Source organism: Eptatretus burgeri, unplaced genomic scaffold (genome assembly GCF_056783735.1).
Source record: "Eptatretus burgeri isolate ZD-2024b unplaced genomic scaffold, Ebu_testis_v1 Ebu_testis_scaffold_3178, whole genome shotgun sequence".
Classification (NCBI taxonomy): Eukaryota; Metazoa; Chordata; class Myxini; order Myxiniformes; family Myxinidae; genus Eptatretus; species Eptatretus burgeri.
Genome location: NW_028225126.1, coordinates 33,634 through 59,036, shown reverse-complemented (window position 1 = coordinate 59,036; position 25,403 = coordinate 33,634). Strand labels below are relative to the sequence as shown.

The following is a 25,403-nucleotide window of genomic DNA, read 5'->3' as shown; positions in this document are numbered from 1 at the left end:
TAAAGGTATATTCTTTCTTTTTAATCATAACTGTCAAACCATGTGACCTATGACGTCATATGTGGAGGTCCTTTTTGTTCCTCGTGGATAGGCGATCATACCTGTAAAATTTCGCCTCGATCCGTTCATCTGTTTCGGAGAAGATTTTTGAAGGCTTTTATGTTAAAACAACATGGTTTCTGAACCGTGCAATCGATGATGTCATCATTTTTTCCCCCATACAATTTAGCCCAAGATGACCCTCAAAAATTTCCCGACTGCTCGAATAAAGCGTTTGACATATGCAATTATGACGTCAAAACGAAGCCACCACCTATGACATCATCAAAAAATCACACATTTCCCATGGAGAGTCCTTGTTGTGAGCCAAGTTTCAATTTTTTCCACGAGGCGGTTTCAGAGATACAGAGGTCCAGAGTTTTCACAACATGTCTGCCACACTGCGTGACCTATGACGTCATAATTATAACTGAAACATTCCACATCATAGTAGTCGCACCAATGGTGAAAATTTTGTCAATCGGATAAGCGGTTGCAGAGAAAACAGAAAATTAAAACAGACGTATAAGCCCAGAAAATAATGCGTCCGGTCAGCAGGTCTGCTGACGAAGGTCAGCAGAGGCAGAAAAAAACGTTTAAGGACAAATCGTTTTACCACTACCTGAAGCCCATGCCCACCCACAGATGAGATATTAGCGCGTACGCATACACACACACACACACACACACACGCACATACACCTACAATCACACACACACACATGCACACATACACACCCAGTCACACACCCAGTCACACACACCCAGTCAAACACACCCAGTCACACACACACATACAAACACACACACAAACACATACACACATACACACACATACCCACACACACACACACACACGCACCCACACAACCCAGTCACACACACCTACAATCACACACACTCACACACAGTCACACACACCCAGTCACACACACATACGAACACACACACGCACACACACATACACTCACATGCACCCACACCTACAATCACACACACAGTCACACACATACAAACACACGCACGCACACCAGCATACACACACACGCACGCCCACCTACAATCACACACATGCACACGCACACACCCAGTCACACACACACACACATACAAACACAGTCACACACACATACACACAGTCACACACACATACACACAGTCACACACACACACACACACAAACACACAGTCACACAACCCAGTCACACACATGCACACAGTCACAAACACATGAACACACACACAGTCACATACACATGAACACACATACACAGTCACACACACATACAAACACAGTTACACACACAAGAACACAAACACACACACACACACATACGAACACACACGCACACACACATACAGTCACACACACATGAACACACACACACACAGTCACACACATACAAACACAGTTACACACACGAGCACACACACACAGTCACACACACATGAGCACACACCCACAGTCACACACACATGAACACACACACACACAGTCACACACACATACAAACACAGTTACACACACAAGAACACAAACACACACACACACATACGAACACACACACGCACACACATACACACACACGCACACACACTTACAAATACACACACATGCACACACACACGCACACACCCAGTCACACACACCGAGTCAAACACACCCAGTCACACACACATGCAAACACACACACACACACAAACACATACACACATACACACATACACACACATGCACACACACACATACAAACACACACACACACACACACAAACTCAAACACACTCAAACACATAGATACAATCATACACACACACATACACACAGTCACACACACGCACACACATGCACATACACACACATACACACACACACGCACACCTACAAACACACACACAATCACACGCACATACACACGCACACGCACACACACACTGACAAACACACACACACAAACACACACGCACACAGTCACACAAACCAGTCACATACATGCACACAGTCACAAACACATGAACACACACACACGCAGTCACACACACATGAACACACATACACAGTCACACACACATACAAACACAGTTACACACACACACACACACACAACACAAACACACATATACAGTCACGCACACACACACACGTACGAACACACATACATACACAAACATACACACACTCACACACATACGAACACACACATACACACTCACACACACACTCCGTAACAAAGCATGAAGGTTTTATCGTAATGAGACCACGTGACCCCGTTGTGACGAGTTTGTTGAACTCACCTGTTAAACATGTCCGTTCACACGACCGCAGGTCGGCGGTTCCATTCCCACCCGAGTCCTTCCAATGCCGATGAACACACGGGCCTTGACGGGCCAAACGTCCTCCTCGTTATTCTCGAAACGGGTTCACGGGGTCCTCACTCGTCCCTGATGGTCCGAGTTCACATGAGAGACCCCAATGATAGATGGGTCGAGGCTTTCGACTCAGTGATAAATATTATAACTGGTTTAATAATCAGGATAATAACGTGAGATCCCGCACAAGGAACTTCAACACAGGAGGACGCGAGACCCGAGGAAAGCCTGTACAATGGTTGCCAACCTCGTGCTGTTTGTCCGGGCTCGATCTTTTAACATGCTGAGCATCGAGTAAGGAAGCAGCAAGTAAAACCGTGTGTGGTTTAACAATGGTTTGTTGTTATTGTCCTGGAGAACGTGAAACGGGAATAAAAATAATATTATTATTGATGACGTAGTAAAGTGATGAGGGTGATTAAACAGACATCTTGGTGTTACACGTGAATCGGAGGAGAGGCCTTCCTTCCGCGACTCGACGTTTCAACCAATCACAACGTGTCGCCTTTCCTCGTCACCATACGTCAGAGGTTATCGCAACGCCTCCACTATCTTGACCAATCACAGATCGTTTCGATCCACAGCTTGCCAGAGTAACTCCGCCCACACGACACACGTTGCGTCCCTTGACCAATCAGGAACAGCGAGCGAAACCAAAGCGTCCCGGGATGAGGAGAGTCGCAGTTTCATCTTCCACCACGACCTGGTGTTGTCCCGTCTCGTGTTGTTTGTGGATTTGTTTTCCTTCTCCTTGTTGTGTGTTGGTTTGGGGTTTTTTAATGGTTTCTTCACCGTTGTTCTCTTCACCGGTTCTCGGCTCCCGTCGTTCTCTCCTTCCGGAACAAGGACGTGTTGCCAAACAATGGGGCTCGGATTTTTACTGTCATTGAACGAGAGGGTATTGTTTTCCCTCACACTCCACCTGATGCTGCTGTTCGTGTGTGCTCGTGGTGAGTTCCTTCATTCCATGTGCTCGTGGCACGTCGTTGTCAGGGCTTCGTTCACCCGAGGGAAACGGGGACACGTGTCCTGGGGCCTCCACCCCCCAATGTCTTCGATTTCAGTTTTCCCTTCAGTGTAAAACAAGGATTATTAAATATTTATATATATATATATATATATATATATATATATATATATATCGAGAGGTTGCGGCCGATAACGGTCACGGGCCTTGAGAAGGCCACAGTATGTTCGAGGCCTCAGGCCTAGAAAAGCTTTCCCTGAAGCGGTGGTTGTTGTGGCTATTGTTATTGTTGTTGTTGTTGTTGTTGTGAAGGTCATGTTCAAGTGATATTCCGTTTTCCGGAGCGAAATGATTCGATTTTGGTGAAGATTTGACGAGTCTCGTGGGAAGTAGTTTCACTAACCTAGTCGGTTGTTCACCTGTTCAAGGGATCCTTACTTTCTGTGTCGGCGGAGTCCGATTCCAGGAACAACATATCGAGCGTCGCTTCACGTCTCGTTCCTTGTTGTTCCACGACTCAAATTCAATCAAATGTACCTTGGTAGTGGTAACAGTGTTACACAATCCCTTTGACGGGTTAATTGCACACTTTGCCAATCTTCATTCATGTGGAATCCATTCAGGTCAGGTCAGGTGTGGGAGCATACGCCAGAGCAGCGCGTCGCTGCATCCACTTTCCACCGGTACTCCAGGGGCCTCCGTCTGGCCATCCCCCAGGCAGATGCCTAGCCCATCCCCATTTCCTTGAGATGCCGATCAACCTGCTGCAACTACGAGGTGCGTGGTCGGCCCATTGGCCTCCTCCACTCACGAGACTCCCTCACTGAGAGAATCTGGTGAGCAGGATCAGCGTCAGGAAAACGAGCCACATGTCCATACAGCCGCAGCTGACGCTCACGGACGATGCAGATAACAAATTCTCATCTGAGTCTCTCTCAGCAACCGCTCGTTGGACACAAAGTCCGACCAGCGACAGCCAAAGATTCTCCGAAGAGACCTGGTACCAAAATAATTAAGTCTCCGTCTCAGATCCTTGGTCAGAGTCCAAGTGTCACATCCCTTGAGCAAGATGAGAAGCACCAAGGACCTGAAGACTCGGACTTTATCCTCCTGCACAGGTACCGGCAGTGCTACACCCCATGATCCAGTGAATCCATGACTCCTCAGGCCCGACCCAGACATCTATTGACCTCTGGCTCACAGCCAGCAGAGACATGAATATCACTGCGAAGGTAAGTGAATCTCTCCACGACCTCAACATCCTCACCACAATCAGGCACAGACAGGACAGCAGCATCCAAGATACCATTGAAAGCCTGGATCTTAGTTTTGACCCAGGAAACCCGTAATCCCAGCGGCTCCAACTCCTCATTCAGCACCTCGAAGGCTCTCAAAAGGATTTCTCAAGTCTCCGCAAAGATGACCGCATCATCTGAGAAATCAAAGTCAGAGATCTTGACATTCCCAAATGATGCACCGCAGCTTGATCTCTCCGACATTCTCCCTAGAATCCAGTCCATACAAGTTCTGAAAAGTGTGCAGGCCAGTACACACCAATAACAAGTGGAAACTAGAGGGGGAACACTCGGGAGAGTGCAAAACCTCCGCCGCCAATACTGCTGGGTCACTCAAGTGAACCATATCTTATTCATTAAATATGATGTCAACAGTGCTGACAGTTATAGTTCTTTTCTCCAAATATTTTTTTGGGGTGGGGGGGGGTTGGAAATCACTTAAAACATGTAGAAATGCAAAAAAAAGAAATCGAAATTTTGTTGAAAAAAAGTTGCAAAAAATTTTTTTTTTCTCGAACAATTATTTTGGGGGGCGGGTTGGAAATCACTTAAAACATGTAGAAATGCAAAAAAAAATCTTTTTTTGGGGCGGAGGTAACAATTTTTTTGGGGGCGGTTGGAAATCACTTAAAACATGAAGAAATGCAAAAAAAAAAATCGAAATTTTGTTGAAAAAAAGTTGCAAAAATTTTTTTTTTCTCGAACAATTATTTTTTTTGGGGGGGGGGTTTGGAAATCACTTAAAACAAGTAGAAATGCAAAAAAAATTTTTTTTGGGGGGTAACAATTTTTTTGGGGGGGGGGTTGGAAATCACTTAAAACATGTAGAAATGCAAAAAAAAATCCCTATTTTTTTGGGGGGGGTAACAATTTTTTTGGGGGGGGGGTGGGATGGAACAAGTCCAAAATTTAATGGCATGATCCTTGGACCATACCTAACCCCCCCCCCCACCAAGTTTCGTCGAAATCCGTCGAGGAGTTTTTCTGTAATACTGTTCACAAACAAACAAACAGACAGACAAACAAACAAACAGAAACAAACAAACAAACAGACAAACAAACAAACAAACAGAAACAAACAAACAAACAGAAAACAAACAAACAAACAGAAAACAGTAACCTCCATCCATCTTCGAAGATGGCAGAGATTAATAAGTCAGAGATGGAACCACCACATCTCACAGCACTCTCAGTACCAGATTAGAGTTCAGTCATCAGATTGATCAGTTTTGGTGGCATCCCACGAAGACCAAGAATCCTCCAGAGGGCATCCCGATTCACTGAATCAAGCGCTTCACAGAGATCAACATAAGCTGCAAGCAGCCCCTGCCGAAAGTCTCGTCTGCATTCGTTGAGGACCCGAAAAGGAAGGATCCGGTCAATCGTTGACCTCTTTGGTGTAAAGCCTCACTTCTCTGGACCCCGTTTTTCATTTTCGCCCCTCCTTGCATACCCCATTTAAAATCCCGCGAGGGCTCGGCGAACCGGCCAGTGATGTGAAATTGTGAATCGTGTAAAGTGTCTTTGATTGGCTGATGTAGCAGATATATTTGTGCTTCGTTATGCTGTGGAGTAATTATCACGATGATTTGTGAAAGCAGGTGCTTTGGAAACATCTCATTCCATGCTGATCATGATCAGTTGTACAAAAGATCATTTCTGTACTCATTGTAGGGTGATGCCCCTCTCTCAACCGCCATCCTCTCCGCCCCCACCACCTTTCAGAGTATGATTTATTGACGGTGAAAGGTGGTTCTGCGATCCTTGGAGGAACGATTCAGCTCGATTGTTGGAGCAAAGCACCGCAGGATACAAAGAGTATACTGACGTGGAAGAGGCAACCACACCAACTTCTCTTTTTCGAAAACATGATGGGTGAGTGAGTGGAAGGAATCTGCTAAATGAATGTGTTTTGCACAACAGGAATGGTCGGGAAGTATTACAAACCTTTTATGAACAACTGGATATCTTCCGGGCAGCACCTCCACCACCGGGCAGTGTTTTTAGGTCAGATCGCTGACTTAATATTGTTACGAATTTGGAAACCTTGTGCACACAGACAGACAACAGTCCCTAAGCTTAGTTATTTCGGTAAGCATGTGTTTATAGTTAGAATCCCTCCTTCTGTCTTATGGGAATTTCGTGTGTGCGCTACGAGTTATTTTATAGTTAGAATTTAGATATCAACCTCAACAACAACAACAACAGCGGACGTCGCCTCGCTCCACCGTCGCCATTACACACGTGGCCTTAGGTGAGGAGGTAGGCGGAGTTACAATCGTCTCAGCTCCGACTCTGCCCCAGAAAGGTGGGAGTTGCCCCGCCTACCGTGCGCCTGTCCAATGAGGGACGGCCAGCGGATCGCGTGATGCAACCGTCCAATCAGGAGGCGAGTGGCGAGGAAAGAAATCCCTCCCACCTGAAGAGGGTTCTGAGTGGGGAAAATGAGCTGTGGATTGTTTTGGCGGCATTCGTTGGAAGATTCGTTGCAGTTCTGCGTGGGGTGTTCATTGGAGTTTTGCTGGGTCTTGTCCGTAACCCTGATTCTCGCCCTGGGACTCTGACTACTCGACTCGAGTTCCTCCGCGGGCACGAGCCCCACGCGTGTGACCGTGGGCCGAGCTGCACGTCTTGCAGGTGCCGCACTGCGGAGTACCCCCTCCAAGTGGGCCCGACCTCACGCCGTCAAAATATTGGCGACCACGGTCCTCCAAGTGACCCGTGACCTTTCGGAGTTGTCCAAGAGTCACGATCTAAATTCCAGGTGTTCGGTGGGAGACGACTCCACTGCTCCACCTCGTGGTCGTTTATCGCCGTCGAACCCCGGCCCACAACAATATAACCGTTCGATGTCCTCAGATCCGTCCGTCCATAAAACAATTTTTATTTTTCTATCTCCTCCGAGACGTCTCGGACGATTGAGTTCTAACTTGACACGATGATAATACAAATTGCTCTCTATAGATCCTCTGAGCCCTTTTTCGCATTTTCGCCTCGGGTCAAGGTTACAGGGTCATCAAGTGCAAAATGACCAATAGGTCGAATGGCCTATCAGGAAGCATCAGACGGTATAATGCATAATGGGTTACATAGGGATTATTAAGAAGATTTAATTTGACCGGCTAGTTTCTCATTAACTCTGTCGTCTGACCCTGTTTATTGGGCAACACGAGGTCCGTTGACTTCAACACGGCTTCGCGCGGTTATTTTAAGTTCAATTTAAATTATCTTTTCACTTTTCATCGTAGATCAGGTTGATTAACACTCAGTTGCATCAAGTTTTGTATCCGAGCTGACCGTCAAACCCGCTCGGGTGTATTATTTAATAATTTTAAATACACAGTCATGACCCGTGAAGAGCTGGAACACAGAACAGATCAGCACACAACATAACAAAAGAAACAGCAGGAAAAAGGGGAAATGCCATCATTAGGGTGGAGGGAGAACATCGAGGGAGACGGACAAACAAGCGATGCAGGTAACGATGAGGTGTAGGGGAGAACGCAAGGTGTGGACAATATGGGTAAACAAGCCAAATTTTGGGAGGTGTGGGGGAGTGTTTTAACGGGTGCAGAAAAGATCGTGGCTTTGCATATGGGGGGTGACTTGAGGTGGTGGTGAACAGCTGTCTTGAAGACCTGGCGGGAAGAATGAGATCGAAGAGAGTGTGGAAGGTGCTTCCACAGGTGAGAGAAAAAGAAAGAATAAATGAGTAGAGGTGAGCATGTTGGAGCGTTTGAGCCCTGCAGATACCTGGAAGGGGGGGGGGCTAAATCCACAGAGAGAGAGAGAGAGGGGGCAGAGTGTGCAAGACGAGAAAGGAGGCGGTAGAAGACAAACAGAGCACTGACCTATCTGCGATGGCAACTTGATCGACCTATAGACTCACCTTCGTCGCGAGAGATTGCGATGATATTGAAGGCCTTGGTTTCCATGGCGTCGAGCTGAGCAAGGTGTGAGGCAGGGGAGTAAGCCCAGAGGGGAGAGCAGTACTCCATCGAGTTGCGGATGAAAGATTTGTCGTTGGATAGGAATTCAGGTGTGTCAAGGAAGGACTTTGCACGACGGACAATGGCCGGTCGGATTTTTTGGATGTCTGGCTTTGGAGGCCAACTTTGAAATGTGACTTGCCCAAGAGAGATCATGGCTGAGAGTGAGACCCAAGAGTTTGAGTGACCGAACCTCTTTGAGAGGATTGTTCAGAAAGTCGATTTGTGGAAGAGAGAGAGAGTGAATGTGTGGGATTTCTCAGGGTAATAAAGACATATTCCAAGATTGTGATTTTTGTGAAGGTCTGAAGAGAGTGAAGAGGCTGCTGTCTGCTTGGCTGAAGGATGAGGGATGTCACGGCTGAGGGTGGAGCCATCATTAAAATGATAAAGAGGATTTTCCAGAGTCAGATGTCATTGATGAAGAATAGGAATAGGATTGGGCCAAGAACACTGCCTTGCGGCACTCCAGCCTTGACAGGGAGAGGAGAAGATAGAGTTCCATTGAGAGCGACACATTGGCTATGAGAGTAGAGCAAGTCATCAATCCAAGACTGGAGTTGGCCTTGGATTCCATAGTTGGAGAGTTCGGAGAGCAGGGCATAATGCCAGACTGTATCGAAAGCTCGAGATCTGTCCAGAAAGACGGCGCTGATTTCATATCTGACATTGAGACCCTCCATCCATTGTTGGGTGAGCTCGTCCAAGGTGGAGTAACCTGGTCTGAATCCGAATTGATGAACTGAGATGAGGTTGTTGGAGAAAAGGAATGATTTCATATCAACTGCGATGATGGATTCCATGACCTTGCTGATGATTGGAAGTAAGCTAGTTGGTCTGTAGTTCAGGGCATCCATTTTTGCACTTTTTTATGCAGTGCGGTGATGTTGGCTGATTTCCAAGGAGATGGAAGGATGGCCTATGGCAAATAATAGGGTGAAAAGGGCAGAGAAAAGGGAGTGCAAGTACAGCAGAGCAGGTTTTCAGGGCACATGAGCTGATGCTTGTCCAAAAGTTCAGTTGCAGATCAAAGTCCGGGTTTGCCAGAAACATTTTACTCTTTTCAGATGCAAAAGATACAGACTCCAGGAACAGTTGGGAACGGTGGATACAGAGAGAGAAAGAGAGGGAGAGAGAGAGAGAGAGAGAGAGAGAGAGAGAGAGAAAGAGAGAGAGAGAGAGAGAGAGAGAGAGAGAGAGAGAGAGAGAGAGAGAGAGAGAGAGAGAGAGAGAGAGAGAGAGAGAGAGAGAGAGAGAGAGAGAGAGAGAGAGAGAGAGAGAGAGAGAGAGAGAGAGAGAGAGAGAGAGAGAGAGAGAGAGAGAGAGAGAGAGAGAGAGAGAGAGAGAGAGAGAGAGAGAGAACAAAAAAAAAGAGGTAGGGACACAAAATTTTGAAGCAAACACAGAATTGAGGCATTCGGCCTTCTCACGAGTGGAGTCGACTATGGTGATATTTGAAATGATGGAAGGGATGGAAGGGGAGTGTACACCAGAGACAGACTTCCAAGGTGCCAACAGGTTTAAGAGGATAGAGACAAGTTTGAAATCTCATTGTTGAGATTGGACATATGTTATTTACTGGCTCTCCTGAGAGTAGATGCACTCTTGTTGCGGACTTTGTGGAATGATCTTCGGTTGCATTTGCCTTCCAGGTGGAGAATTCAAGTTGTTTGAAAGCAAACAAGGTTTGAAGGCGTCGGTCAGAGCAGGACGAGGGGGAGCAGATTGGAGGGGTTGGGGCGGGGAGGGTTGGATGGAACTGACATGGAGGGGTTTAATACCACGAATGGACGTGAAGGGAAATTTTTGGTTGTCTGCACACAGCCTTGAGGGATGAGGGGAAATGGATTGAGCTGAAGGATCATAAGTAACAACACGTGGAATAAAAGGAGCCAAAACGAGGCCAAAAAAAACAAAGACGGAGTGGAAGCACACTCGACTCTCACCATAACCGGAGGCCCGACTGAACTTGGGGAAATAATTAATTGATTCAACACATAAACAGCAGGATACGGTTGAGGAAAGAAAAATTGACAAAACAGGAATATAAAAAGGAGCGATTTTTTAAATTCCGTGAACAAACTTTGGCACATCATGGGTGATGAAAGTTGTAGTCAAGTTTCATCGAAATCGTTTGTGTAGTTTCAGAGAAGAAGTTGCAAGTGTTTATAGATGGACAGACGGACGGACGAGGCACCACCCCACAAGTTCTGCAGGACGTCGTTCCAGGTGAGCTAAAACTATAACAGTAAACCACGACGTAACTGGTCTGGGGAACTTCACTTCGATGAACTGAATGGAGCGAGGGCCGATCTGTCGTCCACGTGTGCCGGACCCCGTTTTTTGATTGCATCATTGAGTGTGTCCTCCTTCGGAGGGCATTTTAACCTGCTGTCAAATCTCCTGGCATCGGCGTGTTTACATTAAATATCTCAAAACACTTTACAAAACGAGGAGGCCAAAGCAACCCAATCTGAGCCGTAGTAATTTAGAATTTTGTCAGGGTACCAGCACACAGGGTCTAATCTTTGTGAAAGGTATTCTGGTATCTTTGGAGCCTTTTCCACCATAATGGGAAGACGAAGCCCTGTGTCAGTTTGCAAGTGTGTTACACGCCTGAAGGTCACGATCTAACTTCTGACTCAATGGGTCTGTGTAATACTGTTGCGGTCCGGGTATCGGCTGCGAGCACAACTGCGAGGTGGAGCAGTAGGGTCGACTCTACCGAACGCCCGGAATCTACATCGTACCTTTCAGAAAACTCCGAGGGTACGAGTCCCTTGCCGGACCGTGAATCGTCAATAATTCCACCACGTGTTACAGGATTATTTTGCCAATCTTCAAAATACCTAAAGCTCCACGTGGCGAGTTACCGAGTATTCACACCCTCGACGGCCCTCGTACTAGTCCGGCCGTAAGCGTGCCCGACCCGTGCGCAACCCGAGCGGACGGTTGCCAAAGTTCCGTCGGTCTAAATGTACAATTACAGTGGCAACAGCCTTTGTAATTCACCAACACACGTCATGCGAAGCTAATGGAAGGAACACAGCAACGAACTGATACATTTAACAAATGTATTTATTTATAATGGGGAAAGGGGAAAGCACGCAAGAAGCAGTTATCACGACTAATGAGATGTAAGTATGTACAGCAAAGAGCACTTACACAATTCCTACTTACAGACAGGCTCACAAATACACACACAAGAACCGGTGGCCACAACCTTTATTGAGGCCTCCAGCCCAGAGGGAAAGGCGAGCTGAAGACCAGAGCCTACACGCGGATCTGTCCGCCTCGTGCGGGTACGTTGAGGTGGCGGGACTCGAACCTCTAGCAGCCCAGGCGTCCACACGACCGGGCTTCCGGCGATCGGAGGCTGGCAGGGCGAAGTCTGGCAAGACGAAACACTGGCTTTCCAAAAGAAGAACCACCACCGGGGACCTTTCGCGTGTGAGGAGAACGTGATAACCACTCGTGTCAGGTTAACGTGATCACCACTCGCGTCAGGCAAACGTGATCACCACTCGTGTCAGGCGAACGTGATCACCACTCGCGTCAGGCAAACGTGATCACCACTCGTGTCAGGCGAACGTGATCACCACTCGCGTCAGGCGAACGTGATCACCACTCGCGTCAGGCGAACGTGATCACCACTCGTGTCAGGCGAACGTGATCACCACTCGCGTCCCAAGTTTCTCTCTCCCGGAAAAACGGAGCCGGACCTTTATCCTTCCCCCTCCCTCAGCCGAACCTCGGTGTCGTGGTCTATGTCTTCCCTCATTGGCTGGTTTTAGGCGCGCAGAATGCGCTCGTCGCCCTGTCATTGGCCAAAACGGGTGCCAATGCCGTTGATTGGACTGGGGGGGTGCATGACGGCCGTCGCTGCAGACCGCCCACCAAACAGGCAGAGGAACATTATCCTGCGTGGGCTCCGCCCACCAAACAGGCAGGGGAACATTATCTTGCATGGGCTCCGCCCACATACGTGCTGACACGCACGTAGGCAATGGCGGCATTGGTCAGAGAGAGGTGAAGGTGAGGGTGATGCTGGTGTTGTTGTAGATGATGTTGGTGGTGTAAAAATAAAAGAAAACCCTGACTATCAAAATCACTCTCAGCGCATGTACATTTATTCACCCATTAAACAAGGGACGGGGACCCAAACGAAACAACACATACTTACCGATATAACTGTTCTATAGGACCTGTATGTTGAGTGGAGTAAACTTCCAAATTCGTAACAATACATGATACCAGACCCTACTGTACCTGCAGAACAGCAGGATGATATTTTACTCTCAAATCATATTCTGTTTGATATTCAAAGTATACGAGACAACTTAAATACAAGTATGCTACCTCTGATTTATTGTGTTCAGCTGGAGGACTCAAATAGGGAAAGGTGACTCGATTAAAGAGAAGCCAGGAGAGAATAAAATGAGGGAGTTCAGGATCAGCCAAACTAAACAAGATGATTTTTTATGCCGTTAACCTCACCTCTTTAATCCCCCAGTGACAAGCGATCCACGAATCCAGTTGGTGTCATGGCAGCCACATCGATCCATCATTTCAATCCAGAGCCTTAAAGAGGAGGATGATGGGATTTACACCTGCACAGATTACAGGAGGGTAACTCCTCTCACCGGTTATACACGTGTCAATGTTTGGGGTATGAATGTCTTACAGAACACACACACACACACACACACACACACACACACACACACACACACACACACACACACACACACACACACGCACACGCACACACACACACACAAACACACACACACACACTTGTGCAGTATCGGCTATTCCTGAAATATAATATAATTTATGGGATTGCTGTGAATGATGTTAACCTCAAAACACGGTTCCCTTACCTGAAGTAACAACCTTTATCGTCTGACATTTTCCACAAGCCATGTGACGTCCCTTCTTCTCGAAAGTTTGCCACATGGCACATACCGTGCTCCTGGACCTTTCCTATACCACTGGTATTTTTCTCAAGAATAACTATTACGCTCCGAATTCTGTTTGAATTACAATCCGACACATTGTGTTCCTTCTGAAAATGTTTTTAAATTTTGTTGATCTGGGTTTTTTTTTATGTTTTTATTTTTGAATGAAGTTCAGTTGGCTGCAACTGGATGGGTATAAGGTGGAGAAGTATCAGCATAATCCCGAATCCTATCCACATTCCTCCTGATGACTTCATCTTTGCTTTTTTCTGTTTCACCGTTCCTTCTGATTACTCAGGGTCGTCTGATCAAAGCGGGGTTGCATCGAAACGGGATGTCTTGGTAACCGATCATCACTGCCAGCAGTTATAAAGTAGCAATTCCAGTGATGTCTCTTTTCTATGACGTAACACACCAGCACACAAACACCATACAACATACACAAGCACCACACCAAACAAGATCTTGGAAAGGGTCTGCTATCTCTGATTGCTCTTTTTGTTGTTTTATTGGTGACTGAGTCCTGCACTGTATGTTTCTGATGCAGGAGGCATCGAGTGCTGATGTGCAGGTCCTTGAGGGATGACAATCAGCACGTCGTTGCCTCGTTTACGAATGCACTTAATTGCTTGCTATTGTTGTGATGCTATTCCAAAATGACAAGCTCTGTTGTTCCATCATTGCATCAAAATGTTTTTGTGTCTGAATCGCTGAACATATTGTTACCATTTAGAAAACTCTTTCCTTGTTATTTACCTTGCTCTTTTTTCCCCACCAACCTTTCCTATGTTCAACATCTGCTCCAAACTCTTTCATCCTCGAACACTTGCATAGTCCCTCCAAGTCAGCCAGTCGTGAGTGGCCCTGAGAAGCCAATCGGGGAAAACGAATCGATCGAACTTTTGTGCACAAGTAATCTAGGCCGTCCAGCAGGAATGATCTTTTGGCTGAAAGACGAGAAGCTTCTTTGTAAGCTATTCATTTCCCTGTTGGTTGATCTTCGATTTCGTTAATTTCTGGTGGTTGCCATAATGTCTCATTTCCTTATTTTGGTTTCCACTTACTTGCTGTATTCCCAGATGGGAAGACCCATCAAGTAGTTTTGAAGGGCAAGGTCAGAAACACTGTCAGAATCCTGGGTAATCGTCGGGATGATGGACGTCACGTGATGTGTATTGTGAGTCACCTGACCGGCACGCTGTGGGCAAACTGGACTTTGCAAGTTGAGTGTAAGTGTGATGTGTGACACCATGACTCATTCAATTCAATACAGCTTGAACTGTTCAGTGTTATGAATGCAGAACCCTTCTTCTTCTTCTGTTGTTCCAATCTCTAGATCCCCCAGAGCTGGAGATCTCGAAGACATCCGGGAGGTCGTCTGTGGGAGAAGAGCTGAAGTATGAATGCAGAGCAAAGGGAAGGCCAAGGTTGGTGTGGAATTGATGATCACAGTCACAGTGTTTGTGTGGGTGGGTTTAGGAGGGGTGGACAAAGTAATGAAGGAGTTATGAACCGGACAAGAGGCATTCTTGGAAGATTCAGCCAATGATTGTGTTGTTAATTCAAGGATAAGTCAGACTTGGATTGGTATGTAATAATCGTCATAAAGTTAAGGGGAACGAGGAACAGAGAAAAATGTGCAAAGCACTGTGGGAGGAAGTCTTGTGTCGTGTTTTGAGTATGGGAGAAAATTAAAATATAACGAATATATGTATATACCAGCGGGGTGTGCTCACACATTGTGTAAACATACGAACCGTACTTCCACATTGTCTCGGGTCACTCACTTGCATTTGATTTTTCAATTTTTTTTTCCCATTTACGTGTATTTATATTTTAATTTACGGATGCTTTCCGAAGGTTCTGTGATTTTTTTTCCAGAGTATCGGCTTCGATGTCCATCGGCACACAAAATTACCGTTCTTCTCCATTGTTTTGGGTTGCTCACCTGCATTTTTTTCATTTATTTTCTATTTTTTCCTTTTAATTATTTTTTGTACACCTTGTCGAGGCTCGTATGAGAGCTAACACACAACGCCCAGCAAGGGGGGCATGAGACAAGAGGGGCAGGAGTGGGAAGGACAAAACAGTGGGGAACAGAGACATTAGTAGATCTGTGGAAGGGAGAGGGATGGGGCGGGGAACATGGGGAATACAAGATGGACATTACAGGGACTATACAGGAGGTGTATAGATCGAAAGGATGCAAGGAAGATAATTGATTTTTGATTTATTTTTGAAGACCAGGTAAGATTCGGGAATGGAAGGTTGGAGGAAGAAATCGTGAAGGTAATATCGAGAGGTTAGCTCAGAAGAATAAAGATGATGTGCCGGCAGGAGGAGATGAAGAGGAGATGAAGAAGAAGGATCGGGACTCGTGAGTAGTCAGAAGAAGAAGAACAAAGGTAGGTTTTTTTGGGGGGGGGGGGATTTAAGACAAGAAACAGAGTGTTTTGTTGGGGGGGGGGTGGGGGACGTTGGGAAAGTGGGGAAGATAGGAATTGAAGGTCATGGGGAGAAAATACAAATTAACAGGATCGTACACCAAGGGGAAGGATGGGTAGGCCTCAAGCAACCCAGTAAGACAAGGTCGACGAAAACTCACAAAATAGCACGATTTTTGAAACAAAACCGAACGAGGAACACACAGTTATATGTAGGTGAGAAAATAAACAGTTAAAACGGGACATATAACGACCAGGACATATAACTTTTAGATCGTCATCAGAGAGCCCTGAAAGAGACCTGCCGACGCTCCAAACCCAGAACAGAAAGACAACAGAACCGGAATTATTTATTTTCATTTCCTCATATTTTCATTTATGGATGCTTTCCAACAGTTCTGTGATCTTTTCCAGTGTACCAGCTTCGATGTCTGTTGGCACACAAAATTACCATGCTTCCTCATTGTTTTATGCCTGGTGTTGGCTTAATGGTTGGGATGGCGAGCTTTGGATCCGAGGGTCCTGAGCTCAAATCCTGCTCAACTGTTGAATTAATGCCAGGTGGGGTTAGGTCGGCCAATCATCCGTCCAAGGTCGGCAAAATGAATGCCGGCATGCTGGTATCCTGTGTCGGAGTGGCGACCCATCCAGGATTGTGCCCAATAGCCAAGGAGACTGCTTAAGCAGCACCAACACTCTGCACAGAATGTGGTCCAAATCTCATCCTCCTCCTCCATTGTTGCATTTTTTCATTTATTTTCTTCATTTATTTATATTTTCATTCATTTACGGATGCTTTCTGACAGTTCTGTGATTTTTTTATTTTTTCCAGCAAACTGGCTTTGATGTCCGTCGGCACACAAAATTACTGTGCTTCCTCATTGTCTCAGGTTGCTGACCTGCATTTTTTTCTTTCTTTTTTTCATTTATTTATATTTTCATTTATTGTACACCGGCGTTGATGTCCACCGGCAGGCAAAATTTCACCTTTCCACCTCACCCGGAAGGTACTGATCTTTAATATCAGTCAACGAGTGAATCAGTGAGTCAGTCAGTGGTTAGAAAGGGTTTTATATGATATATATGTATATATATCTTCTTCTTCTTCTTTCGGCTGCTCCAGTTAGGGGTCGCCACAGCGAATCATCCATATGATCCGCATAGTGATTTGGCACATGTTTTACGCCGGATGCCCTTCCTAACGCAACCCTGGTCGCCTCTTACGACACAGGGACATGGTACACCTATTTTAACCGGGGTATACACCGGCCCAGTACACTGGTACTCATTTCGCCGACCTCGGAAGGATGACAGGCTGAGTCAACCCCCTGGTGTATTAATTCAGTGGCCCAACGGGGCTTGAACTCAGGACCTTTTGGATCCCAAGCCGCTGCCCGAACCACTGCGCCAACACCAGGCTTGATATATATTTATATATATATATATATATTTATATATATATATATATATATATTTATATATATATATATATATATATATATATATATATATATATATACACAAAAATATATATACAGTTTGTATAAAATATAAATATGTTCATAATTTTGTTCGACATGTATTCCACCCTTCACCCTCACCCCAGGCCATCTACCCCACAGTGGTTTCATGATGAAAAATCTCTTTCCACTCACCTTTCTTCAGGATTGTCCAACTTCCTGGTCTTGTCAAATCTCTCCTTGTCTGACACTGGGGTTTATGTCTGCATCTCTCGGAATAGACTGGGAGAAACCAAAGCCACTCTAAACGTCTCTGTTTCTGGTAAGTTAGACGAGTGTTTGCCCATCGCGCGGGACGGACAGACTTAGATAATACCTTAGACTCTCTTTGACTGGAGATAATACCTTCGAGTGGGGAAACAAAGGGAAACGAAACGACAAAGTTATGGAAACAAAGGGAAACAAAGAGCCCTGCCTCGAACCTTTATTTCGCTTCCCAAGTCTTTGAATGTGGTTGAAACAGCTCTCGCTTGTAAGCGTATCGAAGAGGGAAACGAAACACCAATGTAAAATAGATTTGAGTTTTAAAATTATGTATTTTCCATTTCTGATTGATGAGGTTTTCAAGACGGTAGGTTCGATTATACACGGTTCATCGGTCAATTTCTGTGTCCACGTCGGAACGTGAATGTCGGTGTGCTCGAACACTGATTTAGCACCGTGTTGATCGTTCGTTGTATTCCATGATGAGGAGTGCACACAAGGGAGAGACTGTTTGATGGGGGAATCTCATTCGATGTGGGAATCTCTGTGATTGTCGTTTTGTTTCCCCACTCGTGTACCTGCAGGATGCAGCTGCAACGATCACTCAAACACCTGCGAAATCGACCAAGGATGGCACGGAATCACTGGCAATGGTAGACGGTGCATCGGTTGCCGACACAATACGACCGGACGACACTGCCAGGTCTGTTCCCTGTTATTCTGCCGAGATTTCAACTACGACATGAGTCATCACAACGCCTGCAAGCGTGAGTACTTGAGTGATGGGGAATCTGCATGGTAACTGGGGGGAGTGTAGGATTGGGTAGGAAGTAGGGATCGATATGAGGTCCAAGTTCGGACATGTTGCTTCCATTAAATATTTTTTATAGACTGTGTGTGAGGGAGAGAGTGGAGGAGGGAGTTCATCAGTCCGTTCAGGACGTCAAGCCGGGTGTCCTTTCAGATAGCATTCACTGGTAGGTGTTAAATGTCCCACTGTGCCCTTTTAAAAAGAGTAGGCCAGTGTGTACAGGCATCTTTGCCAAATTTCAAATTATTGCCTCATTGGCAGAGCCACAGCTCCCAGGAGTGACACAACCAACAGGGTGACCTCGTCGAATGAATTCCGGTCGATTGTGCATTTGTTTGAATACCTTAGACGGTGTTGCCTTCGTGTTCCTCGGTAGCTTGTGACTGCAGTATGTTCGGATCGAGATCCGATATGTGCAACCTACATACCGGGCAATGCTATTGTAAAGAAGGAGTTGAAGGTCTCAAGTGCAACCGTTGTGCGGATGGTTATCAGCTACTCGATTCAATCACTACTCCCTGCACCCGTACGTACTCCACCATTTTACTCAACATCACAGGTGTACCTTCGGTATTCGCTGAAAGCTTTGAAATAAAACCTTTCACTTGTTTAATATTTCTCAATCTGCATTCAACAACATTTTAATGATTCAGCTCGAACAATATGGATTCTTAATCAAATTGTTCCACCTGACTCTACCCCTCAGGTGTGCCTGATGGTTCTGTGAGATACCTGTCCAAGAGGAACAACACCCGCAGTGGGTTCTTCACTTCGCGATTAAAACATCATCATCATCATCATCATCATCACCAATCACCATGATAATGATGATGATCATCATCATCTCCACAATCATAATTTTTACTTCTTAACTTCTTTTCAAGCGATGCAAAACAAACACAAACATTTTAATGATTCTGCTTGAACAATAACTTTAATCGAATTGTTCTGCCTGACTACCCATCAGGTGTGCTTGCTGATTCTCTGGGCCACAATTCAACGAGGACCAGCACTGGTGGTGGGTTCTTCACTTCACTATTAAAGTCATCATCATCATCATCATCATCATCATCATCATCATCATCATCATCACCACCATTATTATTATTGTCGTGTTCACACCAATTGAGACCGAGGCTGCACGGATGGACCAAAACTGGCTTTCTCGCCCCTGGACTGCGCTCGAACAATGGTGGCTTTGTGCGCTCGGGAATTGCAAGAAGCACACGAGGATCTTTATTATTTTACAACCAATGGGTTTATTCCCCCAGAAAATAACAAAATAACCAGGGGATGGTGATCGCGACGGTGGACACTACGGCGGGTTGAGGTGGGAAAGAAATGTGGGTCAGAGAATCCATCCACACTGATTAATGTCAGTGTGTGTGTGTGTGTGTGTGTGTGTGTGTGTGTGTGTGTGTGTGTGTGTGTGTGTGTGTGTGTGTGTATGTGCGTCTCCTGCATACCTCCAAAACCATGAAACCTCGCAGTCTGAAACTTTGTGCACATACAAAGGGAACTCCAAGGGAGTGCAGGAGTGAAAATTGGGTGTTTGGGTTCATTAAAACAACCCTTTTGAAGATAATTAACAGCCTTATTTAATTATGTCCTTCATCAGGCGATCATTGGCCGCCTCGCTCTCTGGGGTCTTTTTTTTACATTTTATTTTTGTGTACACTGTCAAGTCTCATATGAGAGCTAACACACGGATTGTGCCATAAGGGGAACAGGGAAGCAAGAGGGGCAGGAGGAGGGAAGCACAAAAGAGTGGGGAAAAGAGACATGAGCTCTGTGGAAGGGAGAGGGATGGAGCTGGGTATAGAGCGTAAACAAGATGGACACCACAGGGACTTTCAGAAAGGAAAGCAAGGATAATGAAGGAGGTTGGTTTTGGGTGGATTAAGGGGGGTAAAATAGATCGAGGTTTTGTATGGGCTAGAGATGGTGGTGAACAGCTGTTTTGAAGACCTGGAGGGAAGAATGGGATTGAAGAGAGTATGGGTATTCCAAAGGTGGGACAAAAGAGGAATGAAAGAGTGAAGGTGAGTATTGATTCGTGTTTTTGGTAGTTTTACAAGAAGGGGGTTGCTGGCTGACTTGCAATGACATGTGGAGAGGCAAGCGTAGCAAGCCGATCCACGACATTGAGAAATAAAATATTTGGCGTCACGCACCGGATTCAAGCACAGACAGGGTCGGGGTACAAGAAAACCCGGAGGAGGCTTCAGCTCTTCTGGTGGATGAGGCAAAGAAACACACGGGCATGACTCTGGGATGATGAACAGGCAGCATGCACGACGACATGAGCAGACGACAGAGTAGTGCAAAGGTCGGAACACGACAAGGCAGGCAGGAAGGCACCACAAGCAGAGGCAACCGTTACCTCTGCCACAGGATCTCCTTGTCTCGCTGAGATGATTCCTACTCTCCTCTGTTCAAGCCCAATCCTCCTCAGCGACACTCCAAAAACTCTCTCTGGCTCTCACGAGAGGTGTCAAAAACTGCGCCCTCCCGGGGCAACAAAAACTCCAGCCCTCTGGATGCGCTCATAACTCTGCCCGTCGATAGGCGACAAAAAGCTCCACTCTGATCAGGAGGCGATCCAAGCTCTGCCCTTCTCTGTCTTCACTTCAGCCTCAATTCAGGCGCCTCATCCGGTGGGGCATACAAGAGGTTTTACTGACAATTTTTTTAACCTTCATCTCCAACTAATTATTACAACGCACCATCCCCCACATGGTGCACATTCAAACAAGACAATCCTAAAGCTAACGCTCCCCTGCTTAATCACATCCTGTCGGGCTAACTACTCGTACACAGATCATACTACTATATCTTCTCTATCTGCTTCAAGGTATATTCTACCCTTACCCCCAACCCCTACAAATGTAAGATTATCATCCTCATCACCATCATTGCCACGATCCTCATAATCTCCATCACCCTCATCTTCATCATCTCCATCACCATCACAATATCTGGATTAATAAAAGTGAGTATTGTGACAGCCATAATTCCGATGAACCTTCCCTCCTCTATTCCATACTTGGGTCCCAATTGGACCTCAGCTCCACTAATACATGTGTGTTTGCCTTCGTGTAGCATTCTGTAGGGATTACTGCAAGCCACAGGTTTCCCCCAGGGGGTGGAACTTCGCAAACCTGCTGTACAAGAGAGAATTCGGTAAGTTTCGGCTCGTTTTACCATGATAAGTTGAAATGGACGACGTGTTCTTCTCACCCAATATTCAGTCTGTCCTCCTTTGGCCTCCTCTCCTCTGCACGTAAGTCAGAAAACATCACTCCCATCCACAACAAGGGTGCAAAAACAGACCCTACCAACCATAGACCAGTGAGCTTACCTCTAACAACAAAGTCATGAAATCCATCATTGCCTCTGATGTCAAGTATTTCCTGTTTTAAACAACCTATCCTCTGATCCCATTAGTTTTGATTCCATTCCGGTTACTCAACTTTGGACATGCTTCTGCTCCTCTCGTGGTGGTTCGAGAATGGACGCCCTCAATCTTTAAGAAGAGGTCAGGACTGTTTCCGTGGACATATTGTTGTGGTGCCGGGTATCGGCGAGCACAACCGCTAGGGGGAGCAGTAGAGTCGGTTCCACCGAACACACCGGAATTTAGGTCGTGACCCACGGATAAGTCCGAAGGTACAGGTCCCTTACAGGACCATAAATCGCCAATTATAATTCGACCGCGTGGAGTAGGGTTAATTGCCAACTTCAATATACCTAAATACCCACGCAGTCTAACTACCGGGGAACCACACCCTCGGCAGGCCTCGAGCGGAACGAGCCGGAACCGTGCTCGAACCGTGCGTGACCCGAGCGGATGGTTACTGACGTGGATTTTTTAAACCCACCTTGTTGTGATCGTTGTCCTCCTGAAGGATTCTCACTGGCCGATTGTGGAATCCTATTCGACTTCAGACAGAGTTTAACGTTTGTCCGATTTGATTATAAAATCCTACAAAAACCCGATCGACACTGATAAAACTGATGTCCACACAAGTCCTTCCTTGTGAAACAATTTATTTCCTAATCATACACCATACACTTCTCACCCTTGTACAATGAACTTAAGAATCCCCATTTGATTGCAATATTATTTGGTTCTATTTCATTTATTCTTACTTTAGCAAACAGTTAGACCAACCCGATTCAATTCACTTCTACATTACATCAGAGAGTTTTATTCTAACTTGGTACTTGGTCAGTTCCAAGGAGTACAAGCCACTAAGAAACTATACTTCCTCACGTGCTTGCACTGAAAACAATTTTAGATTTCAAAGCATTTTATACTTTCGTGAGAGAGAGGTTGGGGGATATTCACCCAGACTGTAGACGTGTCCTTTAGACAAAAAGCTACTTCGTACATTTTCGAAGCAAAGGTTCATTCATCAGCTCGGTCACTCTGCTCCAGAACAACACATTTCTTATCATTTAGGGCAAAAGTCTTTTGGCCAGAAATGACAGCCAATTCAATTTGCAGCATAAAAGTTACATTTCTGAAACTCCATTTGTTACAATTTAAAATACATTAATATAAATTTTTCCCCCACATTACCGAGGTCCGTCGGTCCAAATGCACAATTACAGCAGCAACGGCCTTCCTAATCCCCAATACGCACCGTGGCAAACCAATGGTAGAAAGGACAAGGACGAGCTGGTTCATTCAACAAGAGGGGAATTTATTAACAATAGGACGAGGGGAGCACGTAAGGGAAGAGTTATCCGAATAAGCAAGGCAAATAATGTACAACAAGAAGCACTTAACAATTCTACTTGACAAGACAGGCACGCACACCCAAAAAAAGAAATGGACCCTGCCGGGTCTTTATTCGGCTCTCCAGCTGAGGAGGATAGTTCAGCTGGGAGTCAGAACCGCTGGCTACCTGGCCGCGAGCGCGCGGCTGGTCGATCGCACTTTCGGGGCTCGGGTCGTCGAAGGGCCTGTGAACTCCTTTGCGAACCATGTGGAGGGACCCGAACCCACACGGTCAGCTTCGCGCCAAGCGCGGAGGAGAAGACTGGCGACCACCAAGGAGCGCCCAGCAGGCCAGAACACCGGGGAGCGGGTGGTCGACCAACAACACGACCACCACCTCAGGAAACACGAACTCCGACACTTCTACCAACCACGAGCACCACCAACACGAGCCTCGACACCAGCTCCGAGACCATCTCCGACACTTCCTTCTCGTCCGTCCGACAATTATCCCACCCCCCCTTCCCCAGAGGGGAGGAGCCGCCCCTCGCGACCCGCTCTCCCTCACTGGACGGTTTTGGTGCGCAAATGCGCTCGTCGCCTCTGTGACTGGCCAAAAGGGGCGCCAAGTCCGTTGATTGGTCTGGGGGCGTGGTGACATCACGGCGGACCGCCCGTCAAAACAGTGAAGGAGTCCCATTGGCCGAACGACGGCAAACTCGCTCGCATCTCCCTGATTGGTCGAGAGCCGCCGCAAGGTCCCTCTTTGAACTCCGCCCACCGCGGTGTAATGGCGTCAGGATGGAGGATGAAAATAACCTTCAGCCAACACCAGGCAACCACACAGTCTCAACCTCTCACTCTGGAATGATCGTCAAACAAACCCAACTGTCGATTTCCTTGATCATATTTCCCCTGGATAATTATGTTCACACGAGCAGAAACCCGTGGTAAAAATACCAAGACAGAAAAGCCTGCGCATGTTATTATATAGAAAGAAGAGAAGGGAAGATCGGACACCCTCCCCGGAGAAGCAAAGTTCGCTATGACATAGGACACTGTTGCTCAGCACATAAACGGGGTGTGGAGACTGCGGGACGCGAACAGTCGGCCCAGTGTGGGTAATGTGAGTGCAGTCGCACTCCCTCTCACCCCCTGAGAAGCAAAGTTGGCGTTCTTAGCGATGTGGATGTTGACAACGACAACGATTGGAAAATTGAAGAGTGGTTTGCGCCGTGGGATGACATCCTGCGTCTGACTGCGGAGTTAACCAGGGGTGGCGCCGTCGAGGAAAAAGTCTTGAACTCCATTAGGATGGACCCCTCTCGATGCCTTGACATATTATTATATAGATCGATGTACAAGTCAGGAAAAAAAACAAAAAAATTCACACGGGAAGTTGCAGTATGGGTCAGGCGTAAGATTGTGGTCGAGGAAACATACATTTGGTGGGAAAAACATAATAAACATAATCCGATCCACCGACAAGGCCTTCGTCTGCAGCTTGATGGAGTACTAGTCTCCCTTATGGACTTGCCCTCCTGCCTCGCACTTTGCTCAGCTTCACGCCATGGAAACCAAGGCCTTCAAGATCATTGGAAACTCCGGCGACTAAGTTAAGTCTACGGGCCGATCACTTTCCAATCACAGACAGGTCGGTGGTCTCTCTGTCTTCTATCGCCTCCTTTTTGGTGTTGCACCCTCTGTTGTTTCCGTGCTTTGTTCTCAGGTTTCGGCAGGATACACATGGTCCAACATCAACCCCCTTTTGGTGATACTTCCAAAATCCAGAATCACTGCTCACTTCCACTTCTCCGTTCCTTTCTTCCTGCCTGTGGAACCAACTTCCACATTCTCTTCAATCCCATTCTTCCCTCCATGTCTTCAAGACAGCTGTTCACCACCATCTCAGATCATCCCCCATCCAAAACCATGATCTTTTCTGCCTTTGTTAATGCCACCCCCAAACCCACCTCCTTCCAATATTCCAGTTTCTTCTTCCTGAAAGTTTCCTCTCCATCTATCTTGTCTGCCCCGTACGTCTTCCCCAAACCCACATTCCTCCCCACAGCTATTA

The 25,403-nt window shown here is 46.4% G+C and overlaps 1 protein-coding gene across 9 annotated transcripts in view; it reads left to right on the top strand.

Moving 5' to 3' along the window:
• Positions 1-25,403, top strand: part of LOC147006416 (netrin-3-like) — a 33,199-nt gene that overhangs the window by 6,780 nt on the left and 1,016 nt on the right. For 4 of the 9 annotated variants that reach the window (XM_085868836.1, XM_085868843.1, XM_085868844.1 and 1 more), the window contains 11 exons: positions 6,397-6,546; positions 13,174-13,329; positions 14,456-14,590; positions 14,701-14,850; positions 14,958-15,048; positions 17,672-17,847; positions 18,374-18,556; positions 18,977-19,126; positions 19,307-19,357; positions 19,568-19,618; positions 21,703-21,783. In XM_085868836.1, the coding sequence (XP_085724962.1) occupies positions 6,397-6,546; positions 13,174-13,329; positions 14,456-14,590; positions 14,701-14,850; positions 14,958-15,048; positions 17,672-17,847; positions 18,374-18,556; positions 18,977-19,126; positions 19,307-19,357; positions 19,568-19,618; positions 21,703-21,783 (1,374 nt within the window). Of the gene's footprint in view, positions 1-2,882; positions 3,360-6,396; positions 6,547-13,173; positions 13,330-14,455; positions 14,591-14,700; positions 14,851-14,957; positions 15,049-17,671; positions 17,848-18,373; positions 18,557-18,976; positions 19,127-19,306; positions 19,358-19,567; positions 19,619-21,702; positions 21,784-25,403 lie in introns of those variants that run through there. The other 5 variants (XM_085868841.1, XM_085868838.1, XM_085868839.1 and 2 more) reach the window with 5 other exon arrangements.